At 39.7% G+C, this 21,110-nt stretch overlaps 1 protein-coding gene across 5 annotated transcripts in view; it reads left to right on the plus strand.

Moving 5' to 3' along the window:
* The window catches only part of prkci (protein kinase C iota), an 82,959-nt gene that overhangs the window by 38,201 nt on the left and 23,648 nt on the right, over positions 1-21,110 (plus strand). For 4 of the 5 annotated variants that reach the window (XM_022250407.2, XM_022250406.2, XM_087147385.1 and 1 more), the window contains 10 exons: positions 1,075-1,164; positions 5,125-5,175; positions 6,803-6,888; positions 10,567-10,698; positions 11,166-11,259; positions 12,248-12,465; positions 13,035-13,165; positions 15,998-16,134; positions 16,806-16,979; positions 20,149-20,274. In XM_022250407.2, the coding sequence (XP_022106099.1) occupies positions 1,075-1,164; positions 5,125-5,175; positions 6,803-6,888; positions 10,567-10,698; positions 11,166-11,259; positions 12,248-12,465; positions 13,035-13,165; positions 15,998-16,134; positions 16,806-16,979; positions 20,149-20,274 (1,239 nt within the window). The remainder of the gene's footprint in view (positions 1-1,074; positions 1,165-5,124; positions 5,176-6,802; positions 6,889-10,566; positions 10,699-11,165; positions 11,260-12,247; positions 12,466-13,034; positions 13,166-15,997; positions 16,135-16,805; positions 16,980-20,148; positions 20,275-21,110) is intronic. The other variant, XM_022250408.2, reaches the window with a different exon arrangement.

Raw genomic sequence — 21,110 nt, forward strand, 5'->3', positions numbered from 1 at the left:
ATGTCCAGTGGAAACATGGTTTATGACATGAGTGCAAGGAAGGAGTCACACATACATACATAGAATAGGGTCTTGTTGAAACCATAGCTCTATGATGAAACTGGGATGTGGAGACAGTGAGTTCAGATAGCATTGCATGCATAGGGTACCAAAGTGAATATGTTACATGTACAATTTTGTGTGCAAAATACATTAGCATGAGAACCAGTACTTGAACCAACACGTGTGCATACCTCATTTGTGTGCACTACGCTTCGGTACTCCCATGGGTGAGTGGGTGAAAACTAGCGGGTATCCATGAAATACAGGTACATGTAGGTGGCTGAGGAGGGCAAATTCGGCAGAAACACTTGAGAACTGAAATACTGGATTACACGGATGCATGAACATCTGTGCTGTCTTGTAAAATCAATAAAGTAACAAGTCAAATGCAGGAGGATGATTCATAGCCAGAAGGATAAATAAGAAACCAATGAATTTATGTAAGTGGATGGAGAGAATTAGCCATTTTGCAGTTAGTTAGGTATTTCAAAGAGACAAGGTCATTCAAGAACAAAGCACCTGATGTTGCACCAGTTCAAACATTTCAATGCATGTCGGTGTATTGTTGCCCTGATGCAACCAACCTTGCACACTCCTATCGGTGTTTTTGAGTGACCTATGTGTGAACATGTACGCTGCACTTCATTTTGAGTATGAACTGTCTAAATGCAGAACATGCTCATTAGAGAGGCCTAGAAATGTTAAAAAATTGGTGCATGAAGGCTAATGCAATACTTGGAAACGGATATACTGTACATGTAGGGTCATACCTAATGAGGTAGACCCTGAGGGTAACTGCACGTTATAAACATACACCTGCAGGTCATTAGCTAGAGTTACTGGTGAACAGTGAGCTGTCATGGGAAAGATTGAGTAAGGGAGCTTTGAAGATACATGTAGATTTTGACACCATAAGTTCAAAGTGATCAAGGCTTTAAATCACATTTATGTTATTCATGCATGTACACGTTGATGTACCGGTACATCTGGATTATTCTCTGTGTTACTTTCTTCGTGTCTCTCTGTCTGTAGGGGATCCATGTACCATCTCATCTCAAGAGGAGTTGGAGGAAGCCATCCGACTGTATGAGGTCAACAAAGACTCTAATATCACCATTCACAGTGAGTGAACTGGGCATCTTTGATTTATTTGATCTGGGTTTGCTCTTTTGGGATGCTTTGTGGATATTTGTGGAATTTGCCACATGCCAATGACCCCTTTATCGTCATCCTTTTCATTATCTCCAGAGCTTCATCACAAGCTTTACCAAGTTTTGAATTTCTTTTCATAGAAGTCTAAAAGGGCACAAACATGTCATTTAGAGAAAACAGAGAAAACGAAAGGAACCCTCGCCCTGTGTTCCTAGTGGATAAACCCTTGTGTGTGCCAAGCAATGCATGTAGCCATTGTTTGTAGAGATTGTTAGGCACGCACAAGGGTTTATCCACTAGGAACACATGATGAGGGTTCCCTCATTTTCTCTGTGTTCTCCAAACGATGCAGTCTACATTCAGAATTCGCGTAAGCCCTTTTTAGCTTGTTATAGTTGAGCTCTGAAGACAAATGACACTGCGTTCAATTTGGATACTACCATATTTATTAATTTTAACAGATAAAATCAGAGAAAACATGTTTCCCTTAGAGGTGCTCTTTAATGTGCAGGCTCTGATCCAAAGCCCTTTGTCATCCCATCATTTTTATCAACAGCACTCTCTTCATCATCACCCTGATCTTGAACACCACCATCATCTTCATCAACATAACCCCAATCATTATCTTTATCACCATCATACCATCCTTGTCACAGAGGTTGTTCTTGTTTTATCATTATCCTCATCTCTTCATTGTTATCCCAGTCTTTAACATCTTCCTCCATCTGCATCACCAACTTCATCATCACCATTATTACTATTAGCAACCTCATCGTCATCGCTGTCTTCCGTCTTCATCATAAACATTCTTACCTTCACCACACAACCATCTTCTCATCTTCATCTTAATCACTTCTAACCTTTACAGCATGACAGTTGCATGTACGACCTTCAACCAGTGTCATATTTTTCTCATAGTCAGCTTCATTCTCAACTTCAAGTTAATCGTTATCTTAATGTTCATCACCATCGTCTTGGTTCCACTGCTCAAATCCATTTGAATCGCCATTCTTACATTAATCATCCTAATCTTCATCTTTATGTCACTGCCATTCGCGTCTTCACCTTCCTCAAGTCAGTCACTGCCATTCCCATCTTCACCTTCCTCAAGTCAGTCACTGCCATTCCTATCTTCACCTTCCTCAAGTCAGTCACTGCCATTCCCATCGTCACCTTCCTCAAGTCAGTCACTGCCATTCCCATCTTCACCTTCCTCAAGTCAGTCACTGCCATTCGCATCGTCACCTTCCTCAAGTCAGTCACTGCCATTCCCATCTTCACCTTCCTCAAGTCAGTCACTGCCATTCCCATCTTCACCTTCCTCAAGTCAGTCACTGCCATTCCCATCTTCACCTTCCTCAAGTCAGTCACTGCCATTCCCATCTTCACCTTCCTCAAGTCAGTCACTGCCATTTCCATCTTCACCTTCCTCAAGTCAGTCACTGCTATTCCCATCGTCACCTTCCTCAAGTCAGTCACTGCCATTCCCATCTTCACCTTCCTCAAGTCAGTCACTGCCATTCCCATCTTCACCTTCCTCAAGTCAGTCACTGCCATTTCCATCTTCACCTTCCTCAAGTCAGTCACTGCCATTCCCATCTTCACCTTCCTCAAGTCAGTCACTGCCATTCGCATCGTCACCTTCCTCAAGTCAGTCACTGCCATTCGCATCGTCACCTTCCTCAAGTCAGTCACTGCCATTCCCATCTTCACCTTCCTCAAGTCAGTCACTGCCATTCCCATCGTCACCTTCCTCAAGTCAGTCACTGCCATTCCCATCTTCACCTTCCTCAAGTCAGTCACTGCCATTCGCATCGTCACCTTCCTCAAGTCAGTCACTGCCATTCCCATCGTCACCTTCCTCAAGTCAGTCACTGCCATTCCCATCTTCACCTTCCTCAAGTCAGTCACTGCCATTCCCATCTTCACCTTCCTCAAGTCAGTCACTGCCATTCCCATCTTCACCTTCCTCAAGTCAGTCACTGCCATTCCCATCTTCACCTTCCTCAAGTCAGTCACTGCCATTCCCATCGTCACCTTCCTCAAGTCAGTCACTGCCATTCGCATCGTCACCTTCCTCAAGTCAGTCACTGCCATTCCCATCGTCACCTTCCTCAAGTCAGTCACTGCCATTCGCATCGTCACCTTCCTCAAGTCAGTCACTGCCATTCCCATCTTCACCTTCCTCAAGTCAGTCACTGCCATTCCCATCTTCACCTTCCTCAAGTCAGTCACTGCCATTCCCATCTTCACCTTCCTCAAGTCAGTCACTGCCATTCCCATCGTCACCTTCCTCAAGTCAGTCACTGCCATTCGCATCGTCACCTTCCTCAAGTCAGTCACTGCCATTCCCATCTTCACCTTCCTCAAGTCAGTCACTGCCATTCGCATCGTCACCTTCCTCAAGTCAGTCACTGCCATTCCCATCTTCACCTTCCTCAAGTCAGTACCGTCATACTCAATTTTTAACATCATCCTCCTTGCTCCCTTGCACTAATTTTTATTACCGTTAACCACTACCAGCCGGGGACTCCGAAATCGGAGCCTTATGGTTTATATGTGTGGCCGGGGTCTCCGAACTCGAACAAAGGAAACAGGGCCCTGTAACAAAAGACCGTACTCCGAACAAAAGACCAGGCTGCTGGGCATTACCGGCATTTTTCACTCTCAAAAGTGGTGATAATCCAGCGTTATTTTGAAACTGTATACCAGGGTTTGGGGTATTTAGAGCAAGCGGATCACCACCGGGGACAAAAGCTCTCCACCACCGCAGCGATGAGCCACACAGCACCGCTGCATGCTAATCTGGCCCCTATTGAAAAGAGGTCAGCAGTGCACTGAGCCAGGTTCGTGAACAAAAGACAGTTGTATAACACCGCACCATCTGGGCTCTGTTTACAAGGCTGCAGGCCTGGCTGAAATATTCGGGCGTCAATGAAGGTCACCTGTCAACTTAGAGTAGTGCCTGAAGATTACTCTGTGTGGCTATAAACGACTGTTAAGTGAATGATGAATTGTTGAAGGATTTTGAAAACGGAAAAAATGATAGTCATGCCGGCCCAGCATCCTCAACATTGCAAAATGCCCCGGCACGAAGTGGTTAATATGTATTAGTAGGCCTACATGTACATGTTGCAGGTGTGTGAAAAAAGTACAAATAACATGCACATTGAAGTCATGCCATCTGTTCTGTAGTCTCTAATGTACTGTACTTGTACATGTGATCAGTAGCAATGCACTGAAAAATGCTTATACCGGTACATGTTGTTCCAATATATATGTGCAGAATGAATTTCAGATATATACTGGGGTACATTTACCGTAGTTAGATACTTATGTCCGTGTCAGTGATGAAATAAATGTGGAGCACTGGATAAAGCCATGACATTATAACAGCAGACTTGAGTTTGTGCTAAGCATCTAATTTTAGATACAGAAACTATATGTTAATTTGTCTTACTTCCTACCCCCTTCTGCACCTTCACAAAGAATGGGATAAGCTGTTATTTTTTGTCCTTGTACGCGTAACAGCAGATGATCATAGCATGATGCAAGGAGACAACACCTGAAGCATCGTGTATAATCAGCTTATTTGTAAACAGACAATGACTCGTCTTTGTTCACACTTGGCTAGCCTACATGTATATGTACCTGTAGGAATCACTCGCAATGCATGTAGTCTTCATACTACTTACCCCAACCCTCCAAACTTGCATTAGAATTTAATTTGATACGTGGTCAACTAGATGAAAATCCACTCGGTCTGAAAGCTGACTTGTTTTCATGCTGCAGTGATGAAATATTTCAAATCAACACTGCTTTCTGTTGGCCAGCGGGGATTGAATCTTTTGTTTTGTTGAACCTTGGGTGACAAGAGGGGTCTTGCTCTTTACACTGTCTTAATAACTAATTAAAATGCTTTTTCATTAGTCTTTCCATCCGTACCGGAGCAGCCTGGGATGCCATGCCCTGGGGAAGACAGTAAGTTATGCAACCTTCCCTTTGATTTCAGTTTTTTAGTTTGACAATGGAATATCCCTTGCCAAATGCATCTTTCTTATACATGTAGTAGTAGTTTGCATTTACAAGTTGTATTGGGGCAGGGTACCAGATTCAAGAAAACATTTTGACTACATGGTATTGGTAATGGGTAGGGGATACCCAGTTCCATAATTTGGAAGTGGGTCTATCCAGACACTATAAGACACATTTGCGTGACATTCAATACAAATTTCCAGTTCTAATATTGCCATTATTTTTGCTTACATAATGTCCGACTGTTTCTGGTTGTTGCCACACAAAGATTAAGATAAATTGAGCAGTGTTCGAGAAATTACAGAAGTTTATTCTTGAAGATACAACATTTGTCAAATTTCAAGAAAAAAAAATGTAACATTTGTCACTGGACAGACATCATGTTTGTCAAATGGATCTAGATACATGTATAAGTAGCTATACATGTCACTTGGATAGTCATTATTGTGTTTGAATTAGAGTATGAAAACAGAATTGTTCACAAACGAAACTTGTTTGTTTTCAGTTTTCAAAATCATTTTTGTTAATAAGACTGTTAAACTTCAGCTTAAATAAACACTAAGTTTTTCTCAGTGAGTAATGTTTGTTACATGGACAGATGTAATGTCTTTCACGTATCATAACCTGGGGACAGACAGTCTTCTCACTTTCATTTCAGCTAAATGAACCTACTGTTTCTAATGAAATTTCATTTATTTAATTTGGTTTTGTAAAAAATATATTTGTATGTATAAATGTGCTCTTAAAGATAAGTCTTTTAGATTTTTACAAAATACATATATAAAAGGAAAAAACTGTTGTGACAAATGTTACAAAATAATGGACTGATATTTGCAATTCCTAAAATCCAATCTTAGTTTTGTCATCTCACGGGAAAAGAAACACAAATATGATGTAAACTATTATTGTAAAAACTTTTCTCTTAGAAAGATACATGTACACTGTACATGTATATATTTTTGTTGAGGTTATCTGGTCAAGGAATGGTAAAATCTGTGGACATACGCTGTCATGTACTGTACATTATTCCTTAATTTCCTTAATTAGCTCTCTTTAAATTCCTGTTTAAGATACTTTAAAGAAGTAAAAATCTCTAGATTTTGACTCATTTCTCAAATGTTATACCTGTAGTACCCATGTTTTAACAGCTGGATTTCTTTTTTTCATGAGAGTGGTATTTCAGATAACCTGAAAAACATGAGCAGACACAGTGCATGTCCCACTGAAACCCCTAAAACATGTAAAATAAGCTGGACATTTTCATCAAAATATTCTGATTATTATAACAGTGAACAATAAATCCCTAATATCAGTAAAATTGTAAAAGTTCATTTCTTGACTCTCAACACTGTTGAGGAAAGAGATGATTTTGGTTATGTGCAAATGTGTCTTTCAGTGTGGACAGACTCAACTGTAAGTTAGAACCAATACATGAAGAGCACTGTATATCTTCATTTTTTAAAGATACCATAGTAGAGAGTTGATAGTGGCAGAAAGTGGCCCAGAAATCTATGCCACTCTGTCAGTGGCATTGCAGGGCAATTATAAATTTGTTTTATCTTTTTTTAATTAGGAAACATTTACAGGCGTGGAGCTAGGCGATGGCGCAAACTCTACAAAGTTAATGGCCACACATTCTCTGCCAAGAGATTCAGCAGGGTGGGTGCAACTTTCTCAAATTTTACTGATGTTTAGTGGAATTTGTCTCTGTCACAAATATGTGCACATGTACATGTATGCCATTAGTTAGATACCAATCAGATGCAAGAATAAACAGTGATTCAAGATAGAGTCAGGGATACCAGATTTCTGGCTATTGCCAGAATTCTGGCTTTCTCATATTTTGGGCAAAATCCTCCTGGGCCTTGGTATTTGTGGGCTGGAACAACAATATTTTTAACAAAGGAACTTTAATACCGCACGTAAAACTTAAAAATGATATGCGCTTTCCAATCATCGATGTGCTGTAATATGTGTGAAATGATTTGATTTACACGTAGCATGGGGCACTGTATAAGCAGTGTCCTTTTAAATACATGTATGGGGAAATTCAGTCTGTGAGGAACTGGCTTGGTTGGTTACCAGGCAACTCCTGTTCACTTACTAAAGTAGGCAACCAGTTATGCTCATACATCACATGGTTTAGTGATCACAAGCATTGCGTCATCTCACAGGCCATGACCGAATAACAACACATTGGCATTGTTTCACGTGTCGCAGTTGGGCATTGCGTTAAGTTTTGACTTCTGAATGTTTCAAAATGGAAGTGGAAAGTGCTGAAAATGTGAAATTAATTAATGGAAGTGTGAAAAATAAGTTCAACTGACACTGGCTAGAATCAGAAAACAGTGATGGACATTTTGTTTGGACTAGTGCTATACATGTATATATGTATGCTTTAAAGAAGATCGATGTGAAGCACCATGCATTGTGTGTCTTCAGATTACAGTTCTTTGGCCAGTAAGCTAATAAAACAAGAAAACTAACCTAGGTGTTCACACTACTGCAAGCAAAATGAAGACCAGAAAGCCATCGCTAATAAAACAAGAAAACTAACCCAAGTGTTCACACTACTCCAAACAAAATAAAGACCAGAAAGCCATCACTAATAAAACAAGAAAACTAACCCAAGTGTTCACACTACTGCAAACAAAATAAAGACCAGAAAGCCATCACTAATAAAACAAGAAAACTAACCCAAGTGTTCACACTACTGCAAGCAAAATAAAGACCAGAAAGCCATCTCTAATAAAACAAGAAAACTAACCCAAGTGTTCACACTACTGCAAGCAAAATAAAGACCAGAAAGCCATCACTAATAAAACAAGAAAACTAACCCAAGTGTTCACACTACTGCAAACAAAATAAAGACCAGAGTCTTTCAAAGCATGATTTAATTCATTAGAAGAAGGGGGCAAGATACCGGTCCTTTACCCATATTTCCAGTACGTTTACTATATGCCTACTGTACCCACTTTCAACATTTTCCGGCCCTGGACTGAGAATCTACTCACATCTCTGTAGAGCCTTTATTCTCAGGACGATATATTTTGCTGAATTTACATGTTGGTCCCATCACTTCTCATCTGCCAAAAACAACAATAACAGGTAGTGATTTATCAGTCATAATTGGTTTTTGAGGCTCCAGGTTGGAAATAAGCTGCTCCTCTAAATAAATATTTATACACCTGGATTATTTGTTGAAAAGGAAATTATGTGATTCACACACATGCATCCACGTACATACACGTACATGTACCGGTACATGCATACTCCATCTGTATCCTGTCAGGACATCACTGGATGGTTTTGTCAAAGCAAAACATGTTGACAATGATCTTATTTCCTGTCATAAGACTGAGACACAAAGGCCAGCAAAGAGAGAGTAATTTGGGGGTCCTGGTGTTGCACGTGGCTCTTTTCTAAATGTGTAACTGGAACTTGAAGTGATTTTTGTCAGCCGTATGAGATCTACATGTACTCTTGAGATCTGCCTTGTGCTTCATACTCATTCACTGTTGTTTAGTCTTAGCAGCAGTATACATGTACATGTACACATATGTAAATGTACATTATATTCTCTGTGTGTGTGCATCAGTGCTTCCCTAGTCCTTTTCAGCAGTTCTTAGCTGAATATCTCCAAGTTTGAACCAGCACTCATCAATAGACCACCTTGAGATAGACCATTCAAATGTGTGCAGCATACTTGTTTCTGTAATGCACCTGTTGGATCCTGTTGGATCATAGTGCATTCCAAAGTGAGTACATACACATGTACATGTACGTGTATAATATGTTCCCAACTGGAAAGGACAGTTCTACTGGTAGCATGCATGTGTATGGGAAAGCATCCCACAGTAGTCTCTGGTGTTAACAAGCTGTCTCTTATGGCAAAAGTTCACAATTTGAACTTGTACTCCTGGTGGAACATTAAAAGTATTCCAAGTTTTGAGATGGAGCCTGATGTGACTGCAGTAAGTGTGCTTAGAAATTTCAGTTTCTCCGGTGTGTGTAGCTTTCTTAAGAATGTGAAATTTGCCTCTGGTGGTTTTTTTATGATACAAGTACTGTACAGTTAGATGTACAAGACTCATAGCCAAGCTGTTCTCTTCTACACTACCTGTACTTTCAGATGTGCCTGTATATATGCATGCACAGTTGGCAGTGTGTTACATGTATGTTTGTCAGACCTTGTCTGTTCAGTATGGGCATAGTGTTTGTATGGTGTACATGGACATTGTGCAGTGTCCTTACTGAGCTGCTTTCTGTGAGCAAATGTGTAAGTACATGTATACAGAAATTAAGACTTGCTTTAATATTAAGATACATGTATTTAAAATACAGTTCATACTTCAGTGTTTCAACTTTCCAACCATACTGTAAAGTTTGCCAACTGTTTGAATCACTAGTCGTTCATTTCCAGAAAGTACATGTAATTGAAAAATTACAAATGTTACATGTATACAGTACATGACGTACATGTAAGGAGATGGTGAAATAATGGTTTGTACTAGTTAGTCAGTAGCTGTTTCAAGCGCTGGCCAAAACAGCTATTGTTTGTTTAAAGATTTTTTTTTTTTTTGTCTTTGTTTTCCACTTTTTGTTTATTGACATAATACGGGGTTGTTCTTTTGGTCCTTGTGTTGGGTCGATTCTCTTCAAACCTGGCACAGTGTTAAGACTACCGCCTGAAGATGTATGCCGAACCATGACGTTATCATGACATCATCACCTGATTTATTATAGAATTTTGAATATATATTTTTCCCCAATACACGTTTTTGTAAGCCCTTTGGGGCCACCTGGCTATCTTGCAACCTCATCAAAGTTACACGAAGCAAATCCGTAGACAACAAAATGTACTGGAAGAATGACGTCATGATGATGTCATCAGGTGTCAAATTACAGCACTTAAAATACGAAATCTTAAAAAAAATCCTCATAAAATCAACCATGAGTTCCTGCAGCTTCTATTTTGCACATAGTGATAGAGTGACCATCGGTCGTCATTTCTTCTCATGAAGGTAAAGATCGCTTGACCTTTACTTCCAGTGCAAAGTGGTCCAAACGTGATGTGCTTTATAATTTGAAATTGATAATAAATATGAACCTATTACCAACGGTGTTAGTCTCCGACCCAATAATTTTCCTCGAAACATCTACTGATGACATCATGCAACAGTTACATTTTCTCATGATTTTAACTTGGAACTCTGACAGTAGAGATGCCTCAACCTCTCGACTTCATGTACTACTCTTCTTAGTACTGCACAAGGTTCAATCACATACAGAAATACATAACGAATTATAGTATCTTCTCTAATTAATCTGTTGCAGAGAGCTCTGTGTGCTTACTGTGAAGACAGGATATGGGGCCTTGGCCGACAGGGTTACAAATGTGTTGACTGCAAGTTGCTGGTGCATAAAAAGTGTCACCGACTGGTCAAACAGCCATGCGGACCTCAGCTGGTAAGAAGTTCCTGTGATGTTTATGTTTTTGGGTTTTTTTTTTTTTCAAATTTTCATTTTAGTGTTTTTTTGATAGTTGTTTCACTTCAGACTTTTTTTTGCTAATAACAGTCTCTTAAGTTAATGAAATAAAATGAAGGCTGAAGAATTTTAGATTCATGGACTACTTTTTGAAAGGTATTTTCAGAAATATAAAACTTTCTCTTAACGTAAAAAAAATGCAGTTTTCTGAGATGTAGGGAAATACTAGAGGTGATATTGTACATTGGATATGAAAATGTAAAGAGGGATCTTTTGGCATTAATAAAATCTTTGTAAGTCATGGAATCTTGTTTTCAAACTACTGAAAAAGTCTGGAAGTTAAATAGGAATGTCAAAAAAATTATGAGGATGACATTTATCATATGTATTTTTCCCCTGTGCAAATGTACATGTATTCTTATTTTTCCCTTATAACTTTTTTTCAGCAGGTCCACAAGTCACTAAATGAGGAGCGTAGTGGCTCTGCTAGTTCTCTTCCGTCCAGCGATAACAAACAGGAATCAGCCCACCACCAGAGAAGTGGGTGCAACTGTTGAAAGCACATTTTTAACCAACTTTTTTTGATACTTTACATACTTTACTTGCACGAAAATTGGACACATACATAGATTTTGACTTACTAATAGATGTACATGTACATGTAGTTTGTTCAATTAAAGGATTTTGTTTTCATAAATTTAAAAAACTGCCAGGAGATTTACTTGCTATTGAACAATTTTTCAGTAGTATGAGGGAACAGAATTATTTACCTTCATAAATACCTTAGACAGTTTTCTATTCCTATTGGTCAAGAGCCAGTCATGTGGGTGGTCTTAAACAGTTGATAAAGCACCACCTGGCCGTGCACCACCTCATGTAGTGCATGCTGCTCACACACCAAGTTGTACATGAGGAGGTTGTATATTACTCGTCATGAGAGGAACATACCATAACCTGGCTAGGGGGATGTTTGAAAAAATCAAGCAAAACTGTTCAACAAATTGTTGGAAATCTATAATTTAAAAACTTGTTTTGACTTTTTGACTCAAAAGGTAATTATAAATGGAAACAAACATGTGCTAGCAGGTCTTAAACTTTCATGGAGAGTGGATATTGCTAATGTCCTTTGGCTTTGGCATTAGCCAGTTAATAGCCAAGCGCACATCTTTTCCCTTATTCGTACCAATTCTGTTTTGTGCTTCATTGCTTACCCTTTGGTGCCAGTCTAGTCAGTTGTAGCTGTCTATACTGTGTATGGTAAACAACTTATTCATTGTTTGTTTGAAATCTATCCTATCATCCCTTGTAGAATGAATGGAATGGATATTACTGAAAAAGCTGTTTGAACTTCAAGGTTGAAAGCTGCATGCTCAAACAATTTCATATGTAAATTTGTTGTGAGAAGAAAGTGTAAAATATGTATAATTTGAACTATAAACATCCAGAAAGAACTAACAAAATTCTTGTAGTACATGTCAGCACTTGGCAACAGTGCTTTAGTAACGGTGTGATTGCTTGCACCAAACAGGTACTAGTGGCAGTCCACGCCCCAAGCACAAATTCAGAGACAACACTCTAGTCACCCAGTACTCTGAGGGGGAGGGCAAAGAGGCCCAATCAGGTGAGACAAGCGAGAACACGGTCAGTTTGGACCATTTCAGCATGCTGCGTGTGATTGGGCGAGGGAGCTACGCCAAGGTGCTGCTGGTAGAGCAAAAGAGCACACAACGCGTCTATGCAATGAAGGTAGGGCATGAAATCTGTTCGGCTTTATACTCGCGGAGCTGACTGGGCTTTTGGTTTGAGTTAAACAAGGTTCCCCTCAAAAACAACTTGGCACATTTCTTATCACAGACAGTGTCTTTCAATAGAAATCTTGGTCAGGCGGGACCATGACAGATTGGGTTCTTCCCCGACTTTGGGGTTTGTTGTCTTGGGTTTAAAATCATCAGTTGGTCTTCAGAGTTTGGACTGAATAAAATGCTCCTATCTGAGTCTTGATATCTTACATATACAGTTTGATGTTCCTGTTAAAATTATCAAGCCAGAATCTCAAAAGTTGTGTCATGAAATTAGAACGTTAGAGGCTGAAGTTGGAGACATGGCCTGGCTGCCAGTTTCACGGAACTAGTAAACACAGATTTACTGACGGTAGAAAAGGATTTAACTCGGTAAACAGCTTTCTAACTAAACATCATCTCAAGGTATTTCTCATTGCTATTTGTCAACCAGTTTGTCTGAAGCACATTTGCTTGCTTAATAGCAAATTAGGCCTGGTAGATTTAATCCGCACATATTTTCACCTGTTGTCCCAGGTTATTAAGAAGGAGTTAGTGACAGATGATGAGGATATCGACTGGGTGCAGACAGAGAAGCATGTCTTTGAGACGGCCTCCAACCACCCTTTCTTGGTAGGCCTGCACTCCTGCTTCCAAACTCCTAGCAGGTAAGAGCAATCTTCTGTGGTTTGTTTGCAAGAGGATTGTCAGCTATGGGCAAGTGCACTTGTACTCTTGAACATGGGATAGCCCAAATTGTAATTGGGAAATCGTTGGGAGCTAGCACTGGATACCCCTTTCCCACTACCAAATCTCCGGGTTATCTTGCGGATAACGACAAACCTTATCCCCAAGATACCCCAGGTATTTCCAGTGTTCCCATTACTCTTTTTCTGCCCCGGGTTAAGAGAAAAATTTGGCTGTTACCCCAGGGTTTTTTAACCCTGCCAGCAACCAGAGTTAAGGATATCAATCTCAGGGTTAACAGCCAAACCCCAGGGTTAGCATTAACGTGGAAAATCAAGCAGGGTTAAGCATTCCACAAGCCATCTCGGGGATTAACGCACAATGAGGCATTGCATACAGGGATGTAGGCCTATTGTTGTTTAGTTTGATTTGATTTGATTTAAATTTAATTTCCACATAAAAACAGAGAAATCGGACTCCACTGGTTAAAAGGACATTACCAAAATAGAACATGTTATAAAAGCGTGTAAATATTATAACAAATCATAACAAATTATTACGTACTAAAGCCCACAAATTGCTTGTTAAGAAAAAAAAGACGCAAGACACTCGTAGTTAAAATTACATCAAACACATTGAAAACGTCGATTCAACATCTGTGTCCGTGCAGGGCAAGAAAGGCTCATCCATAAATTATAAGCAGAGTAATAAGTAAAATTCAACAATTGCACAAGGTGAACTCAGTGTTACTCATTAAGTCGAAAATAATCTACCACTTAGAATTTCTGTTAAAATGTGAATAGCGTTTGGAACAAAGGACTGTCTAAACTGGCAACGCATAGTCTTGGGGACACACAAGCACACTCCCGATTGATTGTAACACAAAGGTGCAGTGGGGGTCACACATAATGCTATGGACTTTCAAAAGAATGTATTTCTCTTACAAGGTATCGATCGAGGGAAGTTTTGATCAGGTTGTTTTCTGGGCATTTTTGCGTGATGTTTCAAGCTTTTTTATATTAATCTTTGAAAGATTGCTAAAAGTACACGAGGTTGAACATAAGGACACCCTGTATCACTGACTGATAAAATAGTATTAGAATGCTATTATCCACATGAAACTCTTGAAGTTTTCTAAGGAAATATAACCTCTGGCTTTGCTTGCTAGCTGCACATTGTGAATTTTTATTCCATTTCAGCTTCTCATCAATCACTGTTCCTAGATTCTTGTATTCAGAAACCTGCTCAATACATTGGCCATGGTATGACCAAGGGGATATGGCTAGATCGAGAGCGCCGAAAATCAAAAGTCATTGTTTTGTATACATTCAAACCCAAGTAATGACTATCACACCAATCAACAGACCATTCAACTTGTTTGAAATATGTATCCACATCATCTTGTGATCTGACTGGAGTAAGAGTTCATCAGGAGGGGACTGGATTGATCGGTAGACTGGGTGCCAGCTAGGCCCATTGATAAATCATTTATAAACAGGTTGAAGAGAAGTGGACCAAGGACACTTCCCTTTGGGACTCCTGATGTGACAGGGGACCATTTAAAAACAGCCCCACGGTACATTACTCTTTGCCGTCGCCCCACAAGAAATACCATAATCTAAGTCCACAACTGTCCACGTATATTGAAATTCCCAGCAAGTTTGTTGAGGAGGATATGGTGTGGCATAATGTCAAATGCTTTAGAGAAATCCATATAAGCAATATCAATGCGTGAAGGGCCAGGCTTGTCTAGGATAGTGGCCCAGTCCTGAATGGCATTCATTGTGGACAGATCAGGAATTTGAAGAGAGCATGGAGGTGGAGACTGGGGGCATGTGACAGTTGATGAATGGACAGAAGAGAAGTGTTTATTAAAGGCTTCAGCAATAGTCTCAGGTGGAGATTTCGACTTTTGTTGGTCTCATACAAACCGCCAGAAGCTTCGTTTGTTTTCTGCAGCTGGAAACAAGCAGTTAACGTAATTGCTTTAAGCTGTCTTCGTTACGGATTTAACTCTGTTCCTTATCTGTTTGTAGTATATCCAAGCATTACTCGAGTTGGTATGTTTGGCCCGTTTAAAAAGTTTAGGCTTGAGTTGTATCGGCTTCCGTATTTCAGAAGTAATCCATGGCGAGATTCTTTTACAACGACACTGCTTGCGAGAAATGCTGTCCGTTACAGCTGCTTCCATGATATCCAAAAAACCTTCCCATAGTGTGTCAGGATTGTTGCCTTCCATAAGCACACACCATGGTGCAAGATGTCAGCTTTTTGGTAGTAGATATGATCTGATAACTGCTGGCTGTGGGGGAGCTTTGACTGCTATTCAAATGAACTGCAACAAAAGTATTCCTTTGTCAAGTTTCACCCTGTTACTGGTGACTGGTCTTGTGCATGGTCTTGTGTCTGGTCTTGTGATGGTCTCGACTACAACACTGATCAATTTATCAAATCTTTCCTTTTTTGACTTCCAAAACTTTAAAGCCAAGGCCCTATGATCACATTAGTTTTTGCAGCAAAGAAGTTGTGATAAAGTTGGCTTTAAATGTTCAAAAACCCATAGATGACCAAGATCAGGAACAGACATGTGCTTGAATACATCACAACCACGACAAAAACTCTTGTTGATCATCCATTTTCCTTACTTTTGACTTCTCTGTTGTGTATCTGTATTCTGAGTATTCCTCTGACTGGCTCCCTGTAGTGTCTTTTATACAAGTCTTAACTAGACTTTACAATTTCTCATTAACATATTTTGTGCAGTTATATAGGAGGAAAGACTTTACTTTAACTGGTTTTTTTTTTGGTCCCAGGTTGTTCTTTGTGATTGAGTTTGTAAGTGGTGGTGATCTCATGTTCCACATGCAACGACAGCGCCGACTGCCAGAAGAACATGCTCGCTTCTACTCAGCTGAAATTAGCCTGGCACTAAATTTCTTACATGAAAGAGGTTTGTCAGACAAGATATTGTAACCTTAACTGTGTATTCTTTGTCAGAGTGATGGATCACTTAAAGAATTTTGCTCAACACAAAAAGCTTTGTTACGAAAACAGGTTATGAGTCAGAATCTACCTGAAACAAGTAAGTAACTACACACTAGAATTGAACAAAACTGATTCAGAAATTGGAACTAGAAACTTGATTTTCTGCTGGAATCAACTCCCTGTAATTGATTTAAGTTTCAGTTTGAGATTTCTTTTAGATACTTCAAAGCCCAATTTATGGTAAATGATTATGTTTTAGGTGAAATTGCATTGTGACTGATCACTTAACTTTTTTGGCAGGGTTAATGTGAAGTTGTTTTTAAATGGATTTACTTCTGGGTGGAATTTGAATGGGAATGTAATGGGTAATTCATAAAATGTAGAAGTTGCCCTCAAAGCGTACAGCCCAAGTTCTGTCATTTGTCACTTGTTCTTGACATGCTGTTGATGGTATGCATCCCCAATTAAATAAGGGCCACTTCTTAGAGTCATACATGCATAAAAAAGTATGAAAATGTCATAGCAAATCATAAACTGCAAAATGCAGATGTCAAACAAATTTTAACAATAGTAATTGTAATGATAACTCTATAACAAAGTCAAAAAAGCCTGAGTCCAGTTTTTGTCTTTCTTCAGGTGTAATTTACCGAGATCTCAAATTAGACAATGTGCTGCTGGACTCTGATGGTCATATCAAACTGACTGATTATGGCATGTGCAAGGAGGGACTACGACCAGGTGACACCACCAGCACATTCTGTGGGACACCCAATTATATAGCTCCAGAAATACTCAGGGGTGAAGATTATGGTAGGTAAAGCTACTCAAGCAGGCGTGGCATACATGTACATAGTGTGGACCTCTGCACAAAAGAAGTCCACATTATGTAGGGTATGATGGCATTGTGTGGACTTGCACACGTCCACACAATGTTTCCCCTCTCTGAAGAACAGTTTCAGAGGCATTTTGGGGTCTAGGTTATTTGTGGCAAAATGAAGAGGAACAGTCCAGGAAATCATCATCAAAAAACAGCTCAAAGGAATTATCCTAGTTGGAAAAAAAGGAGCATTTTCCTCAAGTGTCCTTAACCACTTGCTGGTGGGGATTCCAGTTTCAGACATGTATTCTTTATACGCATGGCCGGTGGTTTCCGAAATCAGACAAAGGGAACTGGGCCTTGTAAAAAAAAAGACCATACTCGTAACAAAAGTGTGGAGATAGTGGAGATAATCCAGCCTTGTTTTGAAACTGTATACCGCAGTTTTGGGGGCATTCAGCACGAGCGGATTACCACCGGCGACAAAAGCGCTCCACCACCGCAGCAATGAGCCACACTGTACCGCTGTACGCTAATCTGGCCCCTATTGAAAAGAGGTCAGCAGCGCGCACTGTGCCAGTTTCGTGAACAAAAGAAAATTATGTAACACAGCACAATCTGGGCTCTTTTTACAAGGCAGCAGGCATTGTTGAAATACTCCAGCATCAATAGATGTTTTCTGTCAGATTAGAGTAGAAACCAGACAGTCTTTCATGTGGGTGTAAGTGTCCAGTAAATGAAGATATGAACTTTTAAAGACATTTGAAAACAGAAAAGAAAATTATCCTGTCCCAGCATCATCAACATTCATAAATGCCTCTTGCGTGAAGTGGTTAACCACAGGAGAAAAAAGGAATATCCACACTTTGTATGTAAAACAGGTAGATGTGTGTATACCAAACCAGTGAGTAGTGACATTCATCTACTTGTCCACCACTGGAAGATCCGTGAAAAGCTTTTCAGTTTAAAGGGCATATGACATGAGTTTTACTTGGACATTTTTTGTTTTTCACAACACCTGAGTAATTCCTAGCATCTGATTGGTGGCTGACTGATCACATGTGACATGAATTTTTAGTGCACACAGTTGAAGCTCTCCATACACGCAGGCATACACATTGACGGCTCTTTACACGAACACACAATTTAGGGCAAACTGATAAATACAGGGCTGAGATTTCTCAGGATTTTTAAGAAGAATAATAACAGGTTCTTATGTAGCACTTTTTAACTTAAAGAGCACCTCTAAGGAAAACATATTGTCTCTTATTTTATCTGTTCAAATAAATGTGGAAGTATCAAAATTGAATGCAGTGTCATTTGTCTACGGAGCTCAACTATAACAAGCTCAGAAGGTTTACAAATGATTCATTCAAGTACTGTATCAAACAAATTACGAATGTTGCACATTCATGCAGTGGACAGAATAAACTGATTTGGTGACAGATTGAATGTACTCTTCCACTCAGCTTCTGTCACTTCATGAAATCATTCTTGCCATTATGCTGAAGAACATTCACTATTGGTATGCCACATGTAATAATGCTGAAAGCTGTTTGATATGCCTTTTTAATTAATCTTTCATAAAAAAATGTTTACCGGTAACTTTTCCGAGTTTTGGTTACAGATGAGGTTGCTGTTGCTGTGATGTCATTTCACGGGGACACTTTTCATTATGGAGAATTTCCTGCTCGAGCTGTGAACCTAATGGAAAATACACTGAACCTAATAAACCTAACTGAAAATTCACCCATTGAAACTACTCTGAGAAAAGCATGTTGCTGGCATACCATCATCAACTGAAAAAAACTGTAGCCAAAGGACATTTAAAACAGCAAAATATCAACAATTCTGGCATAAGTTGGTGCTGAAGTGAGTGGAACATTTAGGTTTCTTCCTCCAGGAATGGCGTCACACATTTGCTCATGAATATGTAAACTTGCACGAACATAAAGCCCAGTAAAATGGCAAATTCAACATTGGGTTGAGACACCCCAATGGTACATTACATTGTTTACCTGAGCCCTCTAACCCATCAGCTGTCCCTCAGAATATTCATTGAGAGATCACACTTCCATGTCCTCTGGCATGAATTGATCAAGATACATGTACATGTAGTTTATCAGGTCTTCTTTGAAATATCTTACATAGTCATATATAAAAATAGCCCATAACCTCCATAAAGATATCCTATGGCACCTGTGAAGAAGTTTTATATTTCAAGATTACCATGTTCATTGTTACTCAGTCAGATTTCCATGTGAAATGCATTTGTTTGCTAGGTAGTTGATACATGTATTCTTGGAATCTGTTTGATGTTAGTCTTCGCTAGCACCTTGGTATGTTCCGAGGAGTAGTGTGTTTGAGCCAGCCTGTGATAATGCCATCTTGTGGCCATTTGCTACCAGTACTAGACTTGCTCAGTGCAGTCACTATCACACCTTAGGTGTGTTTAGTTGAAGTTCACCAAGGTGTGTTAGTGATGACACTGCGCATAGTCCCTGACAGCTGCACAAGTAATAGGGAGTCTACTTGAAGTGTCACTGTTTCAATTTTGGGGTACTTTATTATGCATGAAAAGTGTTTGAACTCTTCACATGAACTAGAGAAGGTACATGTACTTGGTCACTTACATGTAGCAATCACTTCCCATAAGGTCACTGGCAGCTTGATTTTGCTTTGAGGTGTGCAACTGGCCAGGAGTATTTTTGTCTGAAGGGGCACAAATGTGCATTGTTCACAAAGGTACCTTATGGTTACTACCACTGAGGATCAAGTGTCATCTGAAGGGGTGCAAATGTGCATTGTTCACAAAGGTACCTTATGGTTACTACCACTTAGGATCAAGTGTCATCTGAAGGGGTGCAAATGTGCATTGTCCACAAAGGTGCCTTATGGTTACTACCACTGAGGATCAAGTGTCATCTGAAGGGGTGCAAATGTGCATTGTCCACAAAGGTGCCTTATGGTTACTACCACTGAGGATAAGTGTCATCCCAACCTCACAAACTCATCTTCACACAAGTACCTTATCTATGGTGCCACTGGAGTTTAAGTGCCAGCCCAACCTTTGTCTCTGAAAGCATTGAGGTATTGTTTGTGCAAAGAGGCTGTGCTATACCAGAACTCACTTCATGATTTTTTTTTTTAATTTTCTTTCAGACTATAGTGTTGATTGGTGGGCCTTAGGTGTGTTGATGTTTGAGATGTTGGCTGGGCGTTCCCCATTTGATATTGTTGGATCAGCAGAACACCCAGATCAAAACACAGAGGATTACCTGTTTCAAGGCAAGTATCAACAGCAGAAATTCCAAGGATTTTTTTTAATTGCGTTTCCACATAGCTGGAGAAAAGCCTTTTTGTTTTGATTTTTTCATCTAACATTTTATTTTTTTCCCCAAGGTCTATAGAGTTTGCATATAATTTCTTACGATTTGAAGTTTGTCAGAGTGAAGGTGGAAAGTTTACCAATAGGTTTGCGATAACACCATGCGAAATATCTCTTTTGTGAGTGTGTGTGGTTCTGAAAAGAAGACGATGGTAAAGCAGTCTCCTAACTAGGGACTTAGAGTTGCCAACTCTCCCAGATTTTGTTGAAGACTCCCGGCATATTGGCTGATCTTCCGACTCCTGGAATTCTTAGCAATTTCCCAAATCGCCATTTTTATTTACCTGTATTTTTTAATAAAACTCGGCATAGAAATGTGTCTCCTCTTTTCTTAAACTGAAAATTGTGTGCATAAAATGCATTACGTATTTCCCCAATTAGAGCAAAGTGGCTGGATTCTGCATTCTTTTGCTTGTTTACTTTGCAACACCATACCCAGTCCTTATCTCTGTAATCCTATAGCCAAACAGCAGGTATAATCATTACCCAAACATTGCCACCGCTGGGATCTTTGCCAGTATTATGTTCTTGTCAAGCTGCACACTGTTCAGTAGCTTCTGTACCATACAGTGTACATGTATTTAAGTGCACGTTTGTGTACGTAATTTTCAGAATATAAGCTGTGACTTATACCTCGATTCTCACACTGGAAAATGTCTCTGCCACTTGTATGCCAGGTGGCTTACATAGCAAACTTTGAAGGATAAAATCGGTCACAAAAGTCGTGCCTGGGCTA

This window comes from Acanthaster planci, linkage group LG16, assembly GCF_054643075.1.
Source record: "Acanthaster planci isolate LZ-2023a linkage group LG16, COTS_SCS, whole genome shotgun sequence".
NCBI classification, from domain to species: Eukaryota; Metazoa; Echinodermata; class Asteroidea; order Valvatida; family Acanthasteridae; genus Acanthaster; species Acanthaster planci.